This window comes from Microtus oregoni, unplaced genomic scaffold, assembly GCF_018167655.1.
Source record: "Microtus oregoni isolate MIOR12 unplaced genomic scaffold, Mior012 000009F_ref0000495, whole genome shotgun sequence".
Classification (NCBI taxonomy): Eukaryota; Metazoa; Chordata; class Mammalia; order Rodentia; family Cricetidae; genus Microtus; species Microtus oregoni.
In genome coordinates this window covers 24,061,720-24,080,514 of record NW_024543068.1, presented here as the reverse complement: position 1 = coordinate 24,080,514, position 18,795 = coordinate 24,061,720, and the positions used below count along the sequence as shown (strand labels likewise).

Here is an 18,795-nt window from a genome sequence, read left to right as displayed (position 1 = left end):
CCTCTGGCAGGGGGCAAAAAGCAGTGGGAATAGACTGTATGTTTTGGGAATCTCTTGGACAGCTCTGGTGCACAACATAAAAGGGGATTTCTTGTGTCTGGTATCTGGGTGTTTTTTTTAAGGTGGTTTTTGGCTCTTGGAAGGAGCATTGTCAGCCCAGATGAGATAGGTAGAGTCAGGTGGTGGAGGCACATAACTTTAATCCTAGTACTGGCAAGCAGATCCCTGAGTTTGAGACCAGTTTGGTCTTTAGACAGAGTTCCAGGAATACACACACACACACACACACAGAGAGAGAGAGAGAGAGAGAGAGAGAGAGAGAGAGAGAGAGAGAGAGAGGGAGAGAGAGAAAGAGAGAGAGAGAGAGAGAGAGAGAGAGCGCTGTAGAATTATAGGTTTTTTTGGTGAGTTGTTAACAGTATGATTCCTTATGGCTTTTCCAGACTCCCTTATTATTATTTTACCCCCCTCCCCTCTTGTTCTGTATATATTTCCCTCCCCTCTCCCTAAAGAGCCCCTCATTTTGCATTTCCCCAATCTGATCACATGACCCTAGTACTCCCTTCCCTATTGCTCCCCAAACCCCTATTCTAGCAATGTTTCTGTTTTACTTTCCTGATTTCTACCGTTATTTCAAGCTATGTACTTAACATCTGAAGATTTGGAGGTAAGAACCTCCAAAGAGAGAATGTATGACATTTGTCTTTCTGAGTCTGAGTTACCTCACTCAACACAATCCATCATCTGCTTGCAAAGTTCATGATTTCATTTTGTTTACAGCTGAATAGTATCCCTTAGTGTATATTGTGGACATAGTGTATACGTACCATGTTTTTATTATTCATGCACTGGTTGAAGAACATTTAGGTTGTTTCCTAATTGTGAAACAATTGTGAAGAGAGCAGCAGTGAACATGGTTGAGCGAGGAACTGTGGAGTAGGATGTCCAATCCTTTACGCCAGGGGATGGAAAAGCTGGGTCATATGATGGATTTGGTTTTTCTACACTGATTTTCACAGGATCGATGAATTTAGTATACATTTATACGTGGAAGGATGGGTGGAAGGATGGATAAAAGGATGGATGGATGGATGGATGGATGGATTTGAGATAAGGTTTTGATGGGCATCTCAGGCTGGCATAGAACTGGAGATCCTTTAGCCTTAACCTCTAGAGTACTAAAACTGTAGGTATGTGCAACTATATCAGGCTCCTTTTTCAAGTTACTTGAGGCCCCTTCTCGTTTTTTTCTAGGACGACTTCACTAATTTATATTTCCACCAATAGTGTACACAACTTTTCATTTTCTACACATCATCACCAGCACCTGCTATCTTTCCTTTTAAAATGATAATTTTAAACAGGTGTGAGGCGATATCTCACAGGTTTGATTTCAGTTACTTGGGGACTGGTCACGCTGTACATTTTTTCATGTGCCTGTTGTGTGTCCTTGCAAAAAATATCTACCTAGGTCCTTTGCACATTTTAAAATCAGATTGTTTGTTTTCTTGTTACTGATTTCCTCCTTCCCATTTTAGAAAATTAACCTGGTTTTGTTCTTATCACACTTGCTGTATTCTGTTTATTAACTACGCCCACCTAGGAAAGTTTATGAAAATAACTATGAAAGACGGAGGCACTGAGATTTCTCGGCACCGTGTTGCTATAGCTGCCAAGAAAATGTGTGAAGAGTCGACTCACTTCAACTCAATACTAGACTTCCTAACGAAATTTTGTAGAAAACTAGAAACATTACATTAATGTGATGTAAAAAGATCAGATTATTTGCATTGAAACTCACATCCATGCATATCTTAGTTACTGTCACACACACACGCACGCATGCACACACACACACACACACACACGGTCCAGAGTTTTACCAATACCACTATCACCTGTCCCATGCATGAGTAATGAAAAAAATTATTTAAAGTTATCAGTAGACAGAGTATCTTCCTTGTCAGAGCATCTTCAAAAGAGAATTTTTGAATGGGGCAGACACCAGCTCAAGACCAGAGGCTCCATCATGGGTACTAGCCTGGGAACAAGGCTACCTGAATCTGTCAGAGGCTGCATTTACCAGTTTGGTAGTTAGATCCAAGGTAATAACCTGTACTGACTTTCCCACGATATTACCCAGCAGATGGAGTTTCTCTTTGTGTTGTCTGATTCTGGGAGAAGGAGACAAAGCCCTTTGGTCATAAGCCAAGGCCCCATTCAAAGACTCTGGTCTGGGGACAAGTGCCATTGGACTCTGCTGGATGCTGGGTTTTCCTCTGTTTGGTTCTACCTCTCTGGCTTGGATTTAACGCCTACAGATCTTCTCTCAACAGTCTCTCTCCACGTTAGCCTGCTTGAAATTAGGGAAAGAGTACAATCAGCTTCTCATTTCTTCTTGACTTCTCCAACATGTTGTGCTAAAACAGACTTTTCACCTTGTCCTCAGCACCCCTGAAGGTAGTTTTTAATTTTTTTATACAAATCACCACTTGAATTGGCTTCTGGAGATTCTTCCTCCACAGCCAATTTGCTTGACCTCTAGCTGACACATTTTTAAACAGTCATTCAAGCTCATATTGTCTCCTCCTAGCTGATTCCTCAAGTGACTCCAACCTGCCTTCCAATTCCATAAGCTTCGTCCTTACTGAACATTAAAATGACATTCTATCATTGTTTTAGTTCAGGTTTCTATTGCTGTGATTAAAAAACCATGACCAAAATAACTTGGGGAAAGTATGGCTTATTTGGCTTATATGTCTGAATCACAGTCAATTGAGGGAAGCCAAGGTAGGAACTCAAACAGGGCAGGAACCTGGAGGCAGGAGCTGATGCAAAGGCCATGGAGGAGTCCTGCTTACTGTCTTGAATCTCATGGCTTGCTCAGCCTGCTTCCTTCCTTTTTTTTTTTAATTGATTTTTTATTGAGCTCTACATAATTCTCTGCTCCCCTCCCTACTTCTCCCCTCCCCTTCAACCCTCTCCCAAGGTCCCCAGGCTCAGCCTGCTTTCTTATAGAACCCAGGACACAAGTCCAGAGGTGACCCCCACCCACAATGGGTTGGGCACTCGTCATCAATTGCTAATTAAGAAAATGCCCTCCAGGCTTGTCTGCAGACTGATCTATCTTATGGAGATATTTTCTCAGTTGAGTTCTCTTCTCTCAGATGACTATAGTTTGTGTCAAGCTGACAAAACTAGCCCACCAAGTCAGTAAATCTACTAAACCATGTTTAGTCCTCATGTGACCTGACTTCTCCACAGCATTTTAGCACATGCTCAGTTTCCTCTTCCTCCCAAACATCTACAGCAGGAATTCTCCAAACAAAAGAAGAAGCATTATATAGATAGTCAAATTGAGTAGCTATTTTCCCATGTTACCTATCTCCTGGGTTCCATGCCTATATATGTAGCAACACGGCAAACTGTCTTATTTCATCTCTACTGTTCTAATATAACAACACACACACACACACACACACACGCACACACACACACAAACCAAATGGCTTCCTTTTGTTCCAGTAAAAATAACAAAACTCTTACCATAGTTTATAGGGTCCTTTATAGATCTCTCTCTCTCTCTCTCTCTCTCTCTCTCTCTCTCTCCATCTTTGTATCATATTAACTCCATCTGTCTTTTCACAATGAATCTGTATTACAAATCTTTCAATTTTTAGTATATTCTTTTCCACCACAAATCCACTGAACTTGGAGCTCATCAACTGGTTAGAGTGGTTGGCTAGAAACCTCCCAGAATTCTTCTGTCTCTAACCCCCAATCCTGGGACTACAGAAACATGTCACCATGCCCTGTTTTTTTTATTTGGGTACTAGAAACCCAAGTTCAGGTCTTCATGCTTGTGTAGAAGCACTTATCCATTGAATCATCACCTTAACCCTTAGTTTTACCCACTTTTATCCATAATTTATTATATATGTTTTATTTTCCTGGAATTTCTAATTGCATCTCTTTTCCCCATCTATATAGAAGAATCCTGTTTGTCACCATATTGTCAAAACCCTTTGGCTTTTTGTTTATTGTTGGTTGAGCAAACATAATTTCCAGGCCCAGAGGAAGCAAAAACATTCCATCTTGAAAGACCTGTATCTTTCCATGGTCATCACTTAGCTTCATTAGTGGGTGTTTCTCAAGCATCATGTAAGGTTCATTTACAAGATGTGGAAGGGCTAGTTATCACACCCCTACTCCAAGCAATTGTTTAAGTTCTAATCTCATTTTTTATTATCTTTCCTTTCAACTGTCAATATCCACCAATTCAAGGGAATGGAAAAGCTTTCTAGTTCATTATTAGTAATTCTACATGTTAATTATTGTACTACATTATGATACAATAATGCCTTTAAAGTATATAAAGTTCCATAGTACCTAAGACCTTAATCATCACCATCACCGTCAATCATCCTTGTTACTTTCTGTTGCTGTGATAAGGGTCATGAACCAAAGCAACATGGGGAGGAAAGAGTTTATTTCATTTTACAACTTACAACCCATCACTATGGGAAATCAGAGCAGAAACTCAAGGCAGGAACCAGAAGGCAAAACTGAAGAAAAGGGTGGAGGTCATGGAGAAATACTGCTTACTAGCTTGCTTCTGTGACTTGTTGAGACAGCTTTCTTTTACAACCCAGGACCACCTGCCTAGGGCTAGGACTTCTCATAGGAGGCCACATCTGTCCGCATGAATCCTTAATCAAGAAAATGCCCTTCTAGATTTGTCTACAGATCCATTTATTCAACTGAGAATTACTCTTCACAGATGACCCTAGCTTGTGTCAAGTTGACACAAAAACCACCACAACAAAGAAACTAACCAAAATAATTGATCCTCTGTCAACTTGGCATACAAACACATCACTAGTAAACCATAATCTTTCCTTTATTATTTTTCTCAAAACCTCATATTAATGTCATAGTCTAAAATGTAGTATGATTTTAAAAGTCCTATAGTCTTTAAATACATTCAACATTATAAAAGTCCAAGTTCTCTTCAAACATCCAACACCACTTCATTGTGGGCCCCTTTAAAGCCTAAAATATATTATATACCTTCTAATTCTAAAAGCAAAGAACCAGCAAAGGCCTACAGGTAAATCAAATCAAAACAATCAATCCAGCAGTATAGTCAAATCCTGTAGGCCAATGTCCAGCATCTGGGATTCATTCATAGTCTCCTGGGCTCTGGAGGGCTTGAACAGTTCTGCTTCTCCAGCTCCGACATCCAGAGCTCCCGTAGCTCGTCTCGTAGGCTCTGACTGATCCCACTCCATACCCGCCATGGTCCCTGTGGGCATCCTCTAGTCCTGGTATCTCCACTATCCCGGGGTTTCCACTGCAATTGCAGCTGCATCTTTACCAGTGGCCTTTCCTGGCCTCTCGCAGCGCCAAGCTCAGCTGCTTTCTATGATGACTTTGATCCTGGACCTTCATGACCCACTACCAGCTCCACACGGAAGACTCTCACACATTACCAAGTTCAGCTACCGACTTAAGATTCAGACTTTTCCTCACAGCTTCTCTGTGATATTCCTGAGTAAACACTTCCTGGCAGATGTCACCTCAATGATGCTGGCCTCTTATTAATCAACTTATTGTTCAGCCTCAGTTAACCAGTATTGATTATTAGGAATTTTTCCTAACGCAAGCTTTCTGCCAACGCAAATTCCCAATCAAGCCAAATCAAAATAAGCCAAATTAAGAAATATCCAGGTTTAATGGGATTCCTGTGCTCTCGGGTGGCCCCGAGGGAGAACCGGGGTGGGGGGGGGGCTGCAAATGCGACCACCAGGAGGAAGGAAAAGGGACCACGACCACATGTTCCTCTTTTGGGAGTTCATTTAAATACTCTGTGGGAGTGGTCAGGACCTGGCCTGCTGGGATTTGGAGTCCAGATCAATACAACTCTCAGTCCTGGGGGCTGGTGTAGATGCGAGGGGCTCGGGCCTACACTTCCAACTTAACATTGATGGCCCCAGTAAATGTTTCACTTCTACAGATTCTTAACCCAAAATGTCACATAAATGACCCTGATAAAGTCTTCGCTTCTGAAACGTCTCCATTATGGCTTCCACCATCTGCACTGCTCTCAACCATTCTTGTCTTCCAAACTCCCACAGAACAGACTGTTATGATTAGAGCCATGACCATAAGCATCCTGAGGGGAAAAGGCGGCTTATTTCATCTCACAACTTACAGTTCATCATGAAGGAAAATCAGAGCAGAAACTCAAGCCAGAAACCCAAAGTTGGGAGCTGAAACAGAAGCCATGGAGGAATGCTGCTTACTTGCTTGCTCTTCAGAGCTTGCTCAGCCTGTTTTCTTACACAACTCAGGATTACCTTCCTAGGAGTGGCACTGACCACATGATCTAGGCCTGCTCTCAGTAGTCTTTAGTCAAGAAACTCTCCCGCAGGTTTGCCTATAGGCCAATCTGATGGGGACATTCTCTCATTTGAGGTTTCCTTCTCTAAAATGGCCCTAACTGGTGTCAAGTTGGCACAAAACTAACCAGCACAACCCCAAATTGTGACACATTTCAATTCTCATCTTTGCTTTTCCCACATAAGGAAACCCCAACATTTTACTGCTGAGCACAGAAGAATACTTGAATAGGGTGTGAAGGTGGCCCAGAAGTGAAGGGCACTTGCTGCTCTTGCAGAGGACCTGGGATTTGTTCCCAGCACCCATATCAGGTGCTCACAACCACTTATAACTCCAGTTCCAGAGGATCTGCCATCCTCTTCCGACCTCTGCAGGTGCCTGCACACATACAGAAAAGCAGACACATACATGTATGTGGCAGGAAAAATAAAAGGGAAAAGAATTTAATCACTTCAGCCATGCCAAGGGGTAACTCTTTTGATTCAAGTCCCCAGTTTTGAGATACACAGGGTTTTTTGTTTGTTTGTTTGTTTGTTTGTGGCTTTTTTTGCATCTAGTTCTTTCCCATATGATGAGATCTTAACGGGAGAGGCTTTGCTTGAATAATAGTTTTCACCCCTCTACTAAGAGGGGAAAGGAAAGACTGAGCAACATAACAGAATTACAGCTGATGATGGATTTCACCAAATCCAGAGAAGCAGCTCATTGTTGTATGTTAATGACGTAAATTATATTGAAGAGATAAGATCCTGACTCCTCCGTGATATATTAATAGAGATCAATTACGCGTATTATCATTTTAGAAAGGGTAGGGGCATTCTCTTTCAACTCTCTGAAATAAAGAACAAGTGGACTGCAGTTTCTTCTTATATTTATGCCTTCTTCTTAAACATTCTATGTTTGAATAGAAAATGCAAAGAGAGATGGAATCTTTTCTCATTTCTTTAATCTCATGACATAAATCTAATACCTCAGCTATTTTATATCTATTATTGTCCTAAGAAAAATTAACAGTTTCAAATAAAATGAAGAAATTAATCAAAATCTGATTGGGCTCTTCCCAATCTTGATATTGACTAATTTGAAATGAAGTAAATAATTTGTTTTAAGAATATTAAAGCCAAAAAATGGTTTTCCTATTTCTAGATCAATTAATTGCAGTAGTCTATCTTTCCATTTACAAAAACATTTGAGACTGGCATGTATGTCAGGTAACAGGGTAAGTGTGCTGGAAGAAAGAAGATTGCCAAGGATAAATTCACTTCTTAATCCCCAGAATCTGCGAATCTGACTTTATGTGGTAAGACCAGTGATTAAGTTAAAGATCTTATAAGGAGGAAACTCCCCTGATTACCCATATGGTCCCTAATACAGGCATCTAAATCCTTATAAAATATGGAAAGTTCACATGCACACACATACACACAATGACCGTGATGCAAAGATCAGCATGCAGACTAGAGAGAAGCAGTTACATGGGAAGAAATAGCAGCAGCCTAGAATAGACACATTCTTCCCTAGAGCCTCTAGAAAGAGCAAGACTCTGCCGACATCTTGATCACATGTGTGGCCCCTAGACCTGGAAGAGAATACATTTCTGGTTTTGGTTTAAGGCACATTGTTACAGCAGTCACAGAAAATAAGCATAGTAAGGCTCTAAGGAAACTCATGGAACTTATTTTGAATATTATAGATTAGTCATTGCAGCAATAAGGAATAGGAAAGCTGACCTCAGATGAACCTATTGTTTTGGACATTTCCAGGGGCTGAAAGGATGGCTCAGTGGTTAAGAGCATTTGTTGCCCTGGACCTGGGTTCAATTCCAGCTCTCACACAGTGACTCAAAACCATCTGTAACTCCAGCTCCAGAGGATCCAGCACCCTCATCTGAAACTCTGCAGGCACCAGGCATGTGTGTGGCACACATACTTAACATGTAGGCAAAGTTCTCATATGTATAAAATAAACTCTTTTTTAAAAAATCAAGGAATATTTCTAGGGAGCCAAAGACAACACCAAAGGGTAGTGAAACCAAGAACAAAGTGGAAAGTGAGACACCATGCAGACAATACTTAAGGCCCAGTTGCTAGATTAAGTCTGGCTGGTCACAAAAGGGGAACTAATTCTTGTTGAGATGCATTATGCCCGGCACTGTGCAAAGGATAATCGTTCATATCTCATTAATCCTTGTAGTTACCACCTAAGGGTTACTGCGCTTGTTAGGTGAGAAAACTGGGGCCCCAAAACATGTGGTTAGTGCAATAACATAAACTTAAAATACCTGAAGTCCTCTTGCACCTACTACTTCAAGGCTTCGGTAAATTTTAATGTAAGAAGCATCACCGTCCTGAGACATCATATGGTGACTTGATTTGTCGTCTCTAAGACTCACTCCTTCATCCCATCTTCTTTGAAGAGTGAGCATTTTGTCTTTGTCTACCTTACAATTTAAGCTTAGTCTGTGGAGAAGATACTCAGTAATGGAGACTAGGAGACAGGTGGAAGGAGTCACGGATCAGATCAAGTAGAAAAGAGAGAAAGTAGGGCATTATTATATTAGCAAAAAAATTAACAGTCATTAAGGAATAAGATAACAGTAAAGAACAAAAAGGATGATATAGGTTAAAAAAAACTGAAGTAGCTTAAAAGATAGAGAAGAAAGCTTACTAAAGGAAGAATAAAAATAAATATAAAAATTTCTAAAACTCAGTTTGACCCCAGCGTTAATAACTGTTTCAATAAATTTTCTTATTTTTTTTCTAAAACAGAAAAAAGGAGAGTTTAATATCTTGCAGTCTGAAAGGCCCGAGGGGGAAAATCTGTTGTTAAAGAAACACACACAAACACATTTCTCCATCCCTTCTTTTTTGCAATGCTTTTCCTCCTGTCTGCCTACATAATTCCCTGCCAGAGCTTTGCAGCTGGTCCTACTGGGGCTTAAGCAGCCTCCTCTCTGGGTTTCCATTTAAAAATCTTTATTTCAATAGGTGGGCCTGAAGCATCTGCACTTCCAAAATTACCACACAACTGATCCAAAATGATTGAAACAAAATTGGTTTCAAAAATTGCCCCTAGGCTGAAAAGAAGATGAAGGCTAACACTTCAGACCTAAAGAAACATTTATCACAATTCTGAGGTCTGTAATCGACTTCTGTAGACGGGATAGAAAATGTTGACAGCTTGTTAATTACAGATGTGTGCGAGCATCACTGTTATTCTTTTGAAAGACCTGACAAAAGAGTTCAGAGTTTTTTCACTTAAACCCAGCCTTACAACAACACCTCAAGCCCAATCCCCTCTCCCCTGAGGCCGCATTCAGTTCGGTTTTCCTGTAAGTGGACAGAGTGCTGACTCAGGAAGGGCTCTTCAATGGTGCCAGCCCCGGACTCCGGCGGTTTTCCATCTCCAAAGAGGACAATGGGGTCCCAAAGCCACATTTTAATTCAGGGACTCTTTGGAATTTGCAAGAGTTCCATCCAAGACAGTTTAAATCTCCCTGAGCCCTTTGAACTAGAGGATTCCAAATGCTAGGGTCATAGCTGTGTGAAACAGTACATTTACATTCAGAGGGTCAGTAACTACCTGTGTGTGGTTCAGATCTTCTGCCCCCAACTCTGCTAGAATTAAACCATCTCTCTTGAGTGGGGAAAGCAAGGTGTGCAATGGATAGACATGTGAATATGTTCTGTTCCTCTGTCTGTCACTCGAGGTGTGTAATGTGGGTAATCTTTGGTCTCTGTAAAATGAAGAGAGACTGATGACCACTGATATCTGTCCTATCAAAGACCATAGCTCCATCATGTTTAAAAAAAAAAAACAAAAAAAAACCCATCTTGTTCTCAGGTTTTAGGCTTACAAATATAACGACTGGTACCAACTATAGCAAATTTTAAGAAAAAAATAGGTCCTAAGAACTGATTTTATTGATGTGGTCTACAAACAAAGTAAAATTAAAAGTATACTGAGCCCAAGTCTGGAGAGATGACCCAGGGGTTAAAAGCACTTGTTGCTCTCACATGACATAGGTTCAGCTCTTAGCAACCATATGATGGCGATAACCATCCCTAACTCCAGTTCTAGGGAATCCAGCATCCTCTTTTGACATCTTCAGGCACCAGGCACACACTTGGTGCACAGATATACACATAGGCAAAATAGATATACAACTAAATAAATAAAAAAAAGGTACTGATTTTTTTGCAAACAATTCACCTCTAGGGTAAACAGAATTTTAGCAAGGCTTCATACCTTCCTTGTTGCTTTGAAGTCCTTTGATGCTGGACTACTTAGTAGCAATGCTACTGGTGTTTACTGTCAGGGGTTGCTCTGCTCAAATATTAAGATGTTAGCATCTTGGTTCAGTCACTAGATGGCAATTTTGGCCATCAAAAATATCTTTGGGTATTGTCAAATGTCTCCTACAAGTAGGAGAAGGGAATGGTAAGATTGCCCTTGGCTGAGAAGGTAAGATGTTATATATTTTTTATAATGCAATTTATTTTTTTAAAAAACTCAGAGAAGTTAAGGTATTCATTAATGATGTGTGTGTGTGTGCGTCTACCACAGCACATGTTCGTAGATCAGAGGACAACTTGTAGGAATTGATTCTCTCCTTCTACTACCTGAAATCTGGGGATCTAACTTAGATTGTCAGGCTTGGTAACAAAAACCTTTACACAATCAGCCACTTCAACTTCCCAGTACGAGTATTTTAGAAAAGATACTTTGATTTTGGTTTTGCAAATGGCTAGAAAAAGAGAAGAAATAATGTTAACGATAATGGAGGAATGTTAAATACAGTGTTAAATTATAACAGGGGGAGGCAATAATGTCCCAGCAGAGAACTATGAATTAACTATTCTTTGAGTCAATCAATTAATGTTTTATTACTGATAATAATGTGTTTCTATGTCCTAGGCTGGTCACATAGCTAAGCATTAGTCCTTCAGATCTATTGAAGTATAGCCCTAAATGAGCAATGAGATTGTATGGTTAGCCCTGTGTACTTTGAGACGTGCCTTAAAGAAGCAGGAGAGAGAGAGAGACATGTGCATCTAAGATCATAGTTTATATTACAGGATGATAATATAATAATGCTCCAGGGCAGATTAAAACTGTTCAGATTTAGATAGTACCACACTTCTGAGTACGTGGGGCTTGCCAAGGCTCTGCGCTTACCTTTTTCCCTTTCCCAGGTAGAGAGGCAGATGCTCAGAGCAGCTCACACTGACAGAGTGTTTAGATCCAAATTCTCATGCAAAGATTCTGAATCCACCACAAATGGGAACCTACAATGTGGTTGGATAGGCAGCACATTTTTAAAAAAAAAGATTGCTATTTGTTACTTTAAAAATAGTACATTTATACATAATTTTTTCTCTTCTTAAAAACATAAGCAACTTTGAAACATCTGAAATGCCATTTCCACAACAGCTGGTGAATAAGGAGATAACAAGAGTCCATCTCTTAATATTAGATCAAAAGTTTCATTGTAATGTTTCTCTTGCTTGGAGTTAAGTTTACTATGCTAGGACAGCTACCAACCACGTCAAAGGTAGCCTTTGTTTGTTCTCAGGAGTAGGCAATAAAGGGAGCTCTCAGTTCTTTGTTACAAGGTGCTTCCTTAGAGAAGAAATGCCAAGATGTGTAGGAAGTAACAACAGCAACCTACTGTGGGAGGTGTTTGGTTTTTTTGTTTGCTTATTTTAGGCCAGTGTGTATTTTAAAGTAAGATCTAGAATTCATTCCACATCTGAAGATCTGGACCACCAAAGACATCCACAAATCCGTACCTCTATGTGGTCAGTCTCACCAGGAAATCAGAATTAAGTTAAGGAATAAATGAAAGGTATGAAGTTTTCACACTGCCATTTAAAAGACTACAAAATATCTTTTGACATGTTCTAGATTTTTTTGCTATAAATAAGCTATTTTAAGTAATTATTTTAAAATAAAAATTAAATCAGAGGTATGAACGATCAAAAAAAAAAAAAAACGAGAAAGTCCGACTTTTATTGCCAGCATCAGGCTTTGAAAGGAAAGCAAAAATCTCCAAAAGTCTAAAAGGACACACAAGAGACTGTGGCCTCATTGTCTTCCAGTCCGCGACTCTCACATGCGGCACAACGCCTTTTTTTAAGGAATTCAGATAGATTCAATGACTACATTCTTGAAGCCCCTGACCATTCAAAATGTAGCGAGGGGGGCGGGGGGGACGCATCATTATTTTTCAGGCTTTGCAGTTAGAAACATGCGCAGGCAATGAAAAGCTAAGGTCTGGAACTCAGTAAAAGTGTCCTGACTTCTAAGCTCTGCGCTCCTCCGTGAGCTACTGTGAGCATCTGCCTCTCTTCCCGGGAAAGGATAAAAGGTAAGCGCAGAGCCTTGGCAAGCCCCACGTACACAGAAGTGTGGTACTATCTAAATCTGAACAGTTATAATCTGCACCCCCCCCATTATTACCTCTGCGTACTTTTCTCCACATCCCGCCCCCAAACGAAACTGACAGCAGAATGGCTATCTCTGGATTCTTGGCCAGAACTGAGCGCCACCGGCGGCTCTCCCTGTGAAGTGAGAGGCAGAAGGCACCCCAACAGTCTCGAGGCCATTAGCATGCTGGACAAATAAAATTAGATAATAAAGTGAGGAGTGCCGGGGGGGGGGGTTCACTAGAGAATTGTCACAACGCCCCCACGTTGTTTGTTTTAACACCTTTCTTTTCTTAAAATTAAGAAAAACCATCCCGAAGGTACAGCTTTCTGCTTGGCAAATAAACACAGGCCATGAGCATTTGCTAGTGGGACGAGGGTTGTGTTTTGCTAAGAAGCCCACGAAGCGTGCCTCCCCCCGTTCTTTTGGTTGGGGTCTTGGTCAACTCATTTCTTCCAGTTTTTCTCCAGGTGAAGCTGATGAACAAGGCGATTCCAAGGGACTGTTTATTCCTTTTGAGTTAACAAAATTAAGTCCCTGACGATGGCCTAAGATCTGATCTCCCACTCCAGAGCTCAACCTCCAGCGCCTTCCCGCTGGGTAACCAGGCACCCGACAAGCTCTGACTGCACCTTCCAGGAGTCTTCCCACTGCCAGGCCAGACCCTGAGCTCCAGCTTCCCGCCGGGACCCCCAATCACGCAAAGGCCAAACTATGTTTTTATCTCATATTTGTGGATCTGTTCAAGAAGTGGGCAATGGGATAAACATTAGCATTTCCCGGATGAGGCGTCTTGACTCAGAAAAATTAAAATCAATTGCCAGCAAAGGTTAAAGGTAAAAAGACAGTCCGTGTTGTTCCTGTCCCTCAACATGCAGCTTTTAAATTTTGAGCTCAGTCGGAGAGTGCAGGGTGGCCTGGGGCACCACCGGCCTGGACTGGGCCTAGGAGCAGCGGTAGGTCCCCGTGAAACCTCAGCCTAGTTTCCAGGATACAGGATGGAGGTGAAGCTATTCTGCCACCGTTACCGCGCAGACCCGAGCTCGGGCTCCTTTTCCTTCCCTGGCCAAAGGGGAAAACTGTTTTTCCGCATTCCAGCTGGATCTCTGCTTTGTCCGCAAGGTCCCAGGATTTTTATTTTATTTTTATTTTTTTATGTGCTGTGGATAGTCCTTCTCCCCAAGGGTTCACTAAAATTTGTCCCTGGAGCTGATTCTGAAGTCGCCCCAAAGAAGAGAAGGCTTGTGCGGTGTCACTACCCTCCTCGCCCTCTTTATTCTGCCTCTACCCTGTCTCACTTCAAGAAAATGAGCTCTTCGGATAGGAAGCCTCACTGTCTGAGGCGGATGGCAATCTCACAGAAATGATGTAGATGGTTGCAGGGCTTTTCCCGCCCCTTCCCCTCTGCTACTTTCTTTCGAGTGAACTGTGAAGATCTGTGAAAATAATATCAGGGTTTTCCGTCAGAACGAGCTTTAGCCTGCATTCAGGCGTGGTGTGATTTGACCCGACACATCCAACCATCTGTGCTATCTATCTGCCTTCTGATGTTCTCGGTCCGTACCAGGCGCACACAAAGTGTGCTTGATACTAAAGAAAAGACAGCCAGGCCCAGTCCAGTTCGGGCGGTGAACCTTGTCTTCTCATTTCTTGGGACGCCATACCCAGTCTTTCCTTTCTACCAAACAAGCCTCGTCAAAGGCCCACATGAGATCGTGGTTTCCTTCACGGAAGCCTCCGAAAGCGGTATGATGTGGATGTCAATTGGGAATCAATAAATGTTGCCAATTCAATCTATTGGCCAGAAGGCAGGGAGCCAAAAGGGCCCATGCTCTCTGCGGGAGGGGTCAGTGCCCCGCGGCTCTGACCCCTATCCCTTGCCACCTTAACACACACACACAGTATTGTGGAACAGCCCCACCCTCTGTTTTGCCGTCACTGAATTGCTTCTGATCTAAAAAGCCAAGATTTCTACCTCCACCCCGGGAGTTGTATGTTCTAATGATGGGCAGAAGCCAAATCAGCCTGCCACGAGAGAACGAAATATCTAGGTTTAAAAAGATCTTTGAAGTAGGCTTTTAAGTTGCTGTCCTGACCTACGGATGACTTCTCACTCTAGATGTGGCTGCTGTGCATTTGTTCAAGTCCACTGAACTGGTAAGGGGGGCTATGAAGTATAACTTTATTTGGGTCAGAAGCCCCCACAGTCCGCTAACTTTCTTGGTGTTAGACTCCGTGGTTAGCGCCTAGTTACCAAGTGTGTGTTCTTGCCTCCGCCCTTGAAAAACAGTTTCAGGAAGCCTTGAAGGAGTGAAGTTAGACTCCAAACTGACCTCTTCGGCAGATCCCTGGTCCTGTTCCTTCTGTTCCAGGCTTGCTTCCCGCGCAGCTGCTCTTAGCAGCTGGAAAGGGGTAAGCAGGAGACAGACAGGAATGGGTGCACGGGGGGGGGGGGGGGGGGAATAAAGATACACTTCCCTCCCTGTCCCTTTTGTGTCCGCGCTCCCCGCGGGGTTTGCCGCTTTGCTACGATTAGTTTTTCTCAGACCTCTTTGTCCTCTGAAGTCCTTTCGACCCAGGCATTGCGTCTCCCCCAAAGTGAATTCCAGCAGCACCCTGCCTCTCCGGTGGGAAAACAAGAGGGAGGAGCTGGGGAGGAGGAGCTGGGAGGGTGAGACGCTGTGGTTTTTGCGTGTGTTCCAGCCACTCCTACCTCATTTTCGGGTTCTGTAAAACCCTGGGCAGTCTCTGGGCAAACCGCGGGCGCTGTCGAGTCTGGGGAGGTGCTGAAATGGCCAGGGCTCGCTAGTGGCTGCCTTGATTGGCAGAACTGCCCGGTGACTGACAGGGGGTCTCCATGGCGCCCGCGTCTTCAATCCGCCCACCCCAGTAGCGGCGCGGGCTAGCTGCCTGGCGTGCCCAAGCGGAGCAAGCGCAGCCGAACCCAATCCACAGCTCTTTCCAGGCGGGAAGACTCTCCCCGACTCTGTACCCCCAACCGCTACCAGCTCGGCCTGCGGGCATCTGCTGCGTGTCCTGTTCGGGGCGTCCGCGCAGCCTCGATGTTCCAGCTGCCCATCTTGAATTTCAGCCCCCAGCAAGTGGCCGGGGTATGCGAGACCCTGGAAGAAAGCGGCGACGTGGAGCGCCTGGGTCGCTTCCTGTGGTCGCTGCCCGTGGCCCCGGCGGCCTGTGAAGCCCTTAATAAGAATGAGTCGGTGCTGCGCGCGAGAGCCATCGTGGCCTTCCACGGTGGCAACTACCGCGAGCTTTACCATATCCTGGAAAACCATAAGTTTACTAAGGAATCGCACGCCAAGCTGCAGGCACTGTGGCTTGAAGCGCATTACCAGGAGGCAGAGAAGCTGCGTGGACGGCCCTTGGGGCCGGTAGATAAGTACCGGGTAAGGAAGAAGTTCCCGCTGCCGAGGACCATTTGGGATGGCGAACAGAAGACGCACTGCTTCAAGGAGCGCACGAGGCACCTGCTTCGAGAGTGGTACCTTCAGGACCCATATCCCAACCCCAGCAAAAAGCGCGAGCTTGCCCAGGCAACTGGACTGACCCCCACGCAGGTGGGCAACTGGTTCAAAAACCGCCGACAAAGAGACCGGGCTGCGGCAGCCAAAAACAGGTCAGTAGTAAATTAGAGGCTCCGGGCTTGGTGCACACCGGGATGGGGCAGGAAGAGGCATTCTGGGCGGGCGGTGTCCTTACCTAGTGCCTGCTGGATTCAGAGGGGGTTGGCAGTGCCGTATGCCTTGGGTTTGTGAGACCACTGTGTTCTGGACTCCAGTGCAGGTTCCTTGTTTCCCACCATCTCTCTGGTTCGTGGGGCTTCGGGGTCACTATAGCAGCTGGTGTGGGCCACCAAGATATCTCTGGCGAGCGGAGAAAGATTAAAAGCCCAGAATCAATTAGAAACCTAGAGGCCCAGAGCTAATTCTTGCTAGCATAGACCCGGGCTCTCATCAAGCGAAGACTTTCTAGTTAGCTTTATTCTTAAAGCCCGGTTGCAGCCTTCCCTGATGGTCTGAAAAGGTTTCAGTTTTCAAGAATCTCAGATTTTAAGAACTAAAAGGCATGTTTCCTCGTCTCCAACGGTCCATCCTTGTCTCAAACCTAGCACGCTAGTCGGCCTATGCTTTCCGGTCTCCAGCGTGTGGCTCTTGCATCCCAGGCCCAAACTCTCCGCGCAGCCTCCTCCAGGCAGGAATAGACTTTTTAGCTGGAATAGAGCAGACTCCCTCAGGTATGGCCCTGGACAAATGTACTGCTAGGAAAGGAATTCCATGTCCTTTGCCGCTTTGCTTTTTCTGCCAATCCTCCAGTAAATCTCCCGACGGTGGGAGACAACTGAGAAAGATTCGGGGAGGCTAAGGAGGAAATCCTGGTGAGCCAGGAAAGGGCATGAGGGAGAGTGAGGCAGCTGGAGTGAGGCAGAGGAGTGGCTGTACAGCCGCCCAAATTCCGTAGCCTCGCCTTCCCCACCTACTCAGAGTCTGAGAAAGAGTAATATTGACTCGGAGCTGGGGGGAAGCGGGTCAGAGAAAAGGGGGCGATGTAGTGGTTTCTAGCTCTGACCTCGTCCTTTCTTTCCCTGTAGACTCCAGCAGCAGGTTCTGTCGCAGGGCTCCGGGCGGGTGCTACGTTCCGAGGGCGAGGGCACGCCAGAGGTGTTGGGTGTCACCTCCAGTCCGGCTGCTAGTCGGTCCAGCAAGGCGGCTACTTCGGCCATCTCCATCACGTCCAGCGACAGCGAATGCGACATCTGAGCTGCCCACTCCTCATGCTTAGAAACAGAATCCAGCGTAAAAACGAGATACACAAAATAAAAGGAGAGAGGATGAGAACCAGCAAATACAACGCTGGCAGAAGCCCGGTGGCCAGGGACCCGCGGGCCTAAGTGGCCCTGCCTGCTCCACTGCCAGCCGGCTCTAGCAGCGCTCTTCCTTCGCGACACGGAGGCCCGCGGCGAGGCCTGACCCAATGTCACTTCTCTTCGCTTTGCTTTTTCTGAAGGACCAGGCTGCGGAGACCTCTTTGGGACGGAACTGCACGCTGAGCGTCTGCCCTTAAGTCTCCTGTGGGTATTTCATGTCTAAAGGACGCTGCTATATATGTATAACTTTTGCTTTGAAGGTTTTTTTAAACAAAACAAAACATATATATGTTGTTTATTTACTTATTTAAAAGACTTCCACGATAGGTTTCTCTGTAGCTTGGGGAACTTGCAGTTCTAAATGAGCAAGCTCAATGCATTCTGTGTGGAGAAGCCAAATAATAAAACAACTTGATGGGTAACCTTTCTTAATTAAGGGAGCAGCTATCTCAGATTTTTTTTAAATCACTCTTATTCTCTTTACCAGATTTGAAGGATGGAATCGTACCCAAATAATCTCACCAACTTCTCCATAAGCTTTGATATCTCTCAATAGATATTCTTAGATCACTAACCTCCTGCCACATTGAATTGCATGTATTTGTATGTGTACACACACTCACACACACAAAACCACATTAAACCTAGACTTTGGAACACAAGCATGCCGTCTATGGCAGAGCTCAGCATTCACCACAAAGGTAATCAAGGTTTTTAGCAATTTCCAAGAGCAATTTGGAAAGACAAATTGTAGACTCAGGTAATGAATCCTATTTTACAAAAATGCAAAGACATGAGGACTTTACAATAAAAAAAAGTGTTTCCATTTTGTTTGAGGTCCCCTCCCATTCAGAAACAGTGGGCCCTCATGATCGTTCATGGTAAGCATATAGTGCATGCAGAAATGAGCTTTTACTAAGAAAAAAGCAGGAGAGGTTGTCAGTGGCTAGATTAGCAACTTCCTGCTTCCGAGGTGGGTTTTAGACAAGTACCTGATTTTCAACAAAAGAGATACTCATATAGGAGACAGTATGCAATTAGGTTATATATCGATTATAAAGCAAGGCTACGGAGAAATGACA

General features: G+C 43.9%; 1 protein-coding gene across 1 annotated transcript; it reads left to right on the top strand.

Moving 5' to 3' along the window:
* The first annotated feature begins 15,893 nt into the window (after nucleotides 1-15,893).
* Six6 (SIX homeobox 6) lies at nucleotides 15,894-17,606 on the top strand. Its single transcript, XM_041658785.1, has 2 exons — nucleotides 15,894-16,465; nucleotides 17,438-17,606. Exons 1-2 carry the CDS (start codon nucleotides 15,894-15,896, stop codon nucleotides 17,604-17,606), a joined length of 741 nt encoding a protein of 246 aa, XP_041514719.1.
* Nucleotides 17,607-18,795: the final 1,189 nt, after the last annotated feature.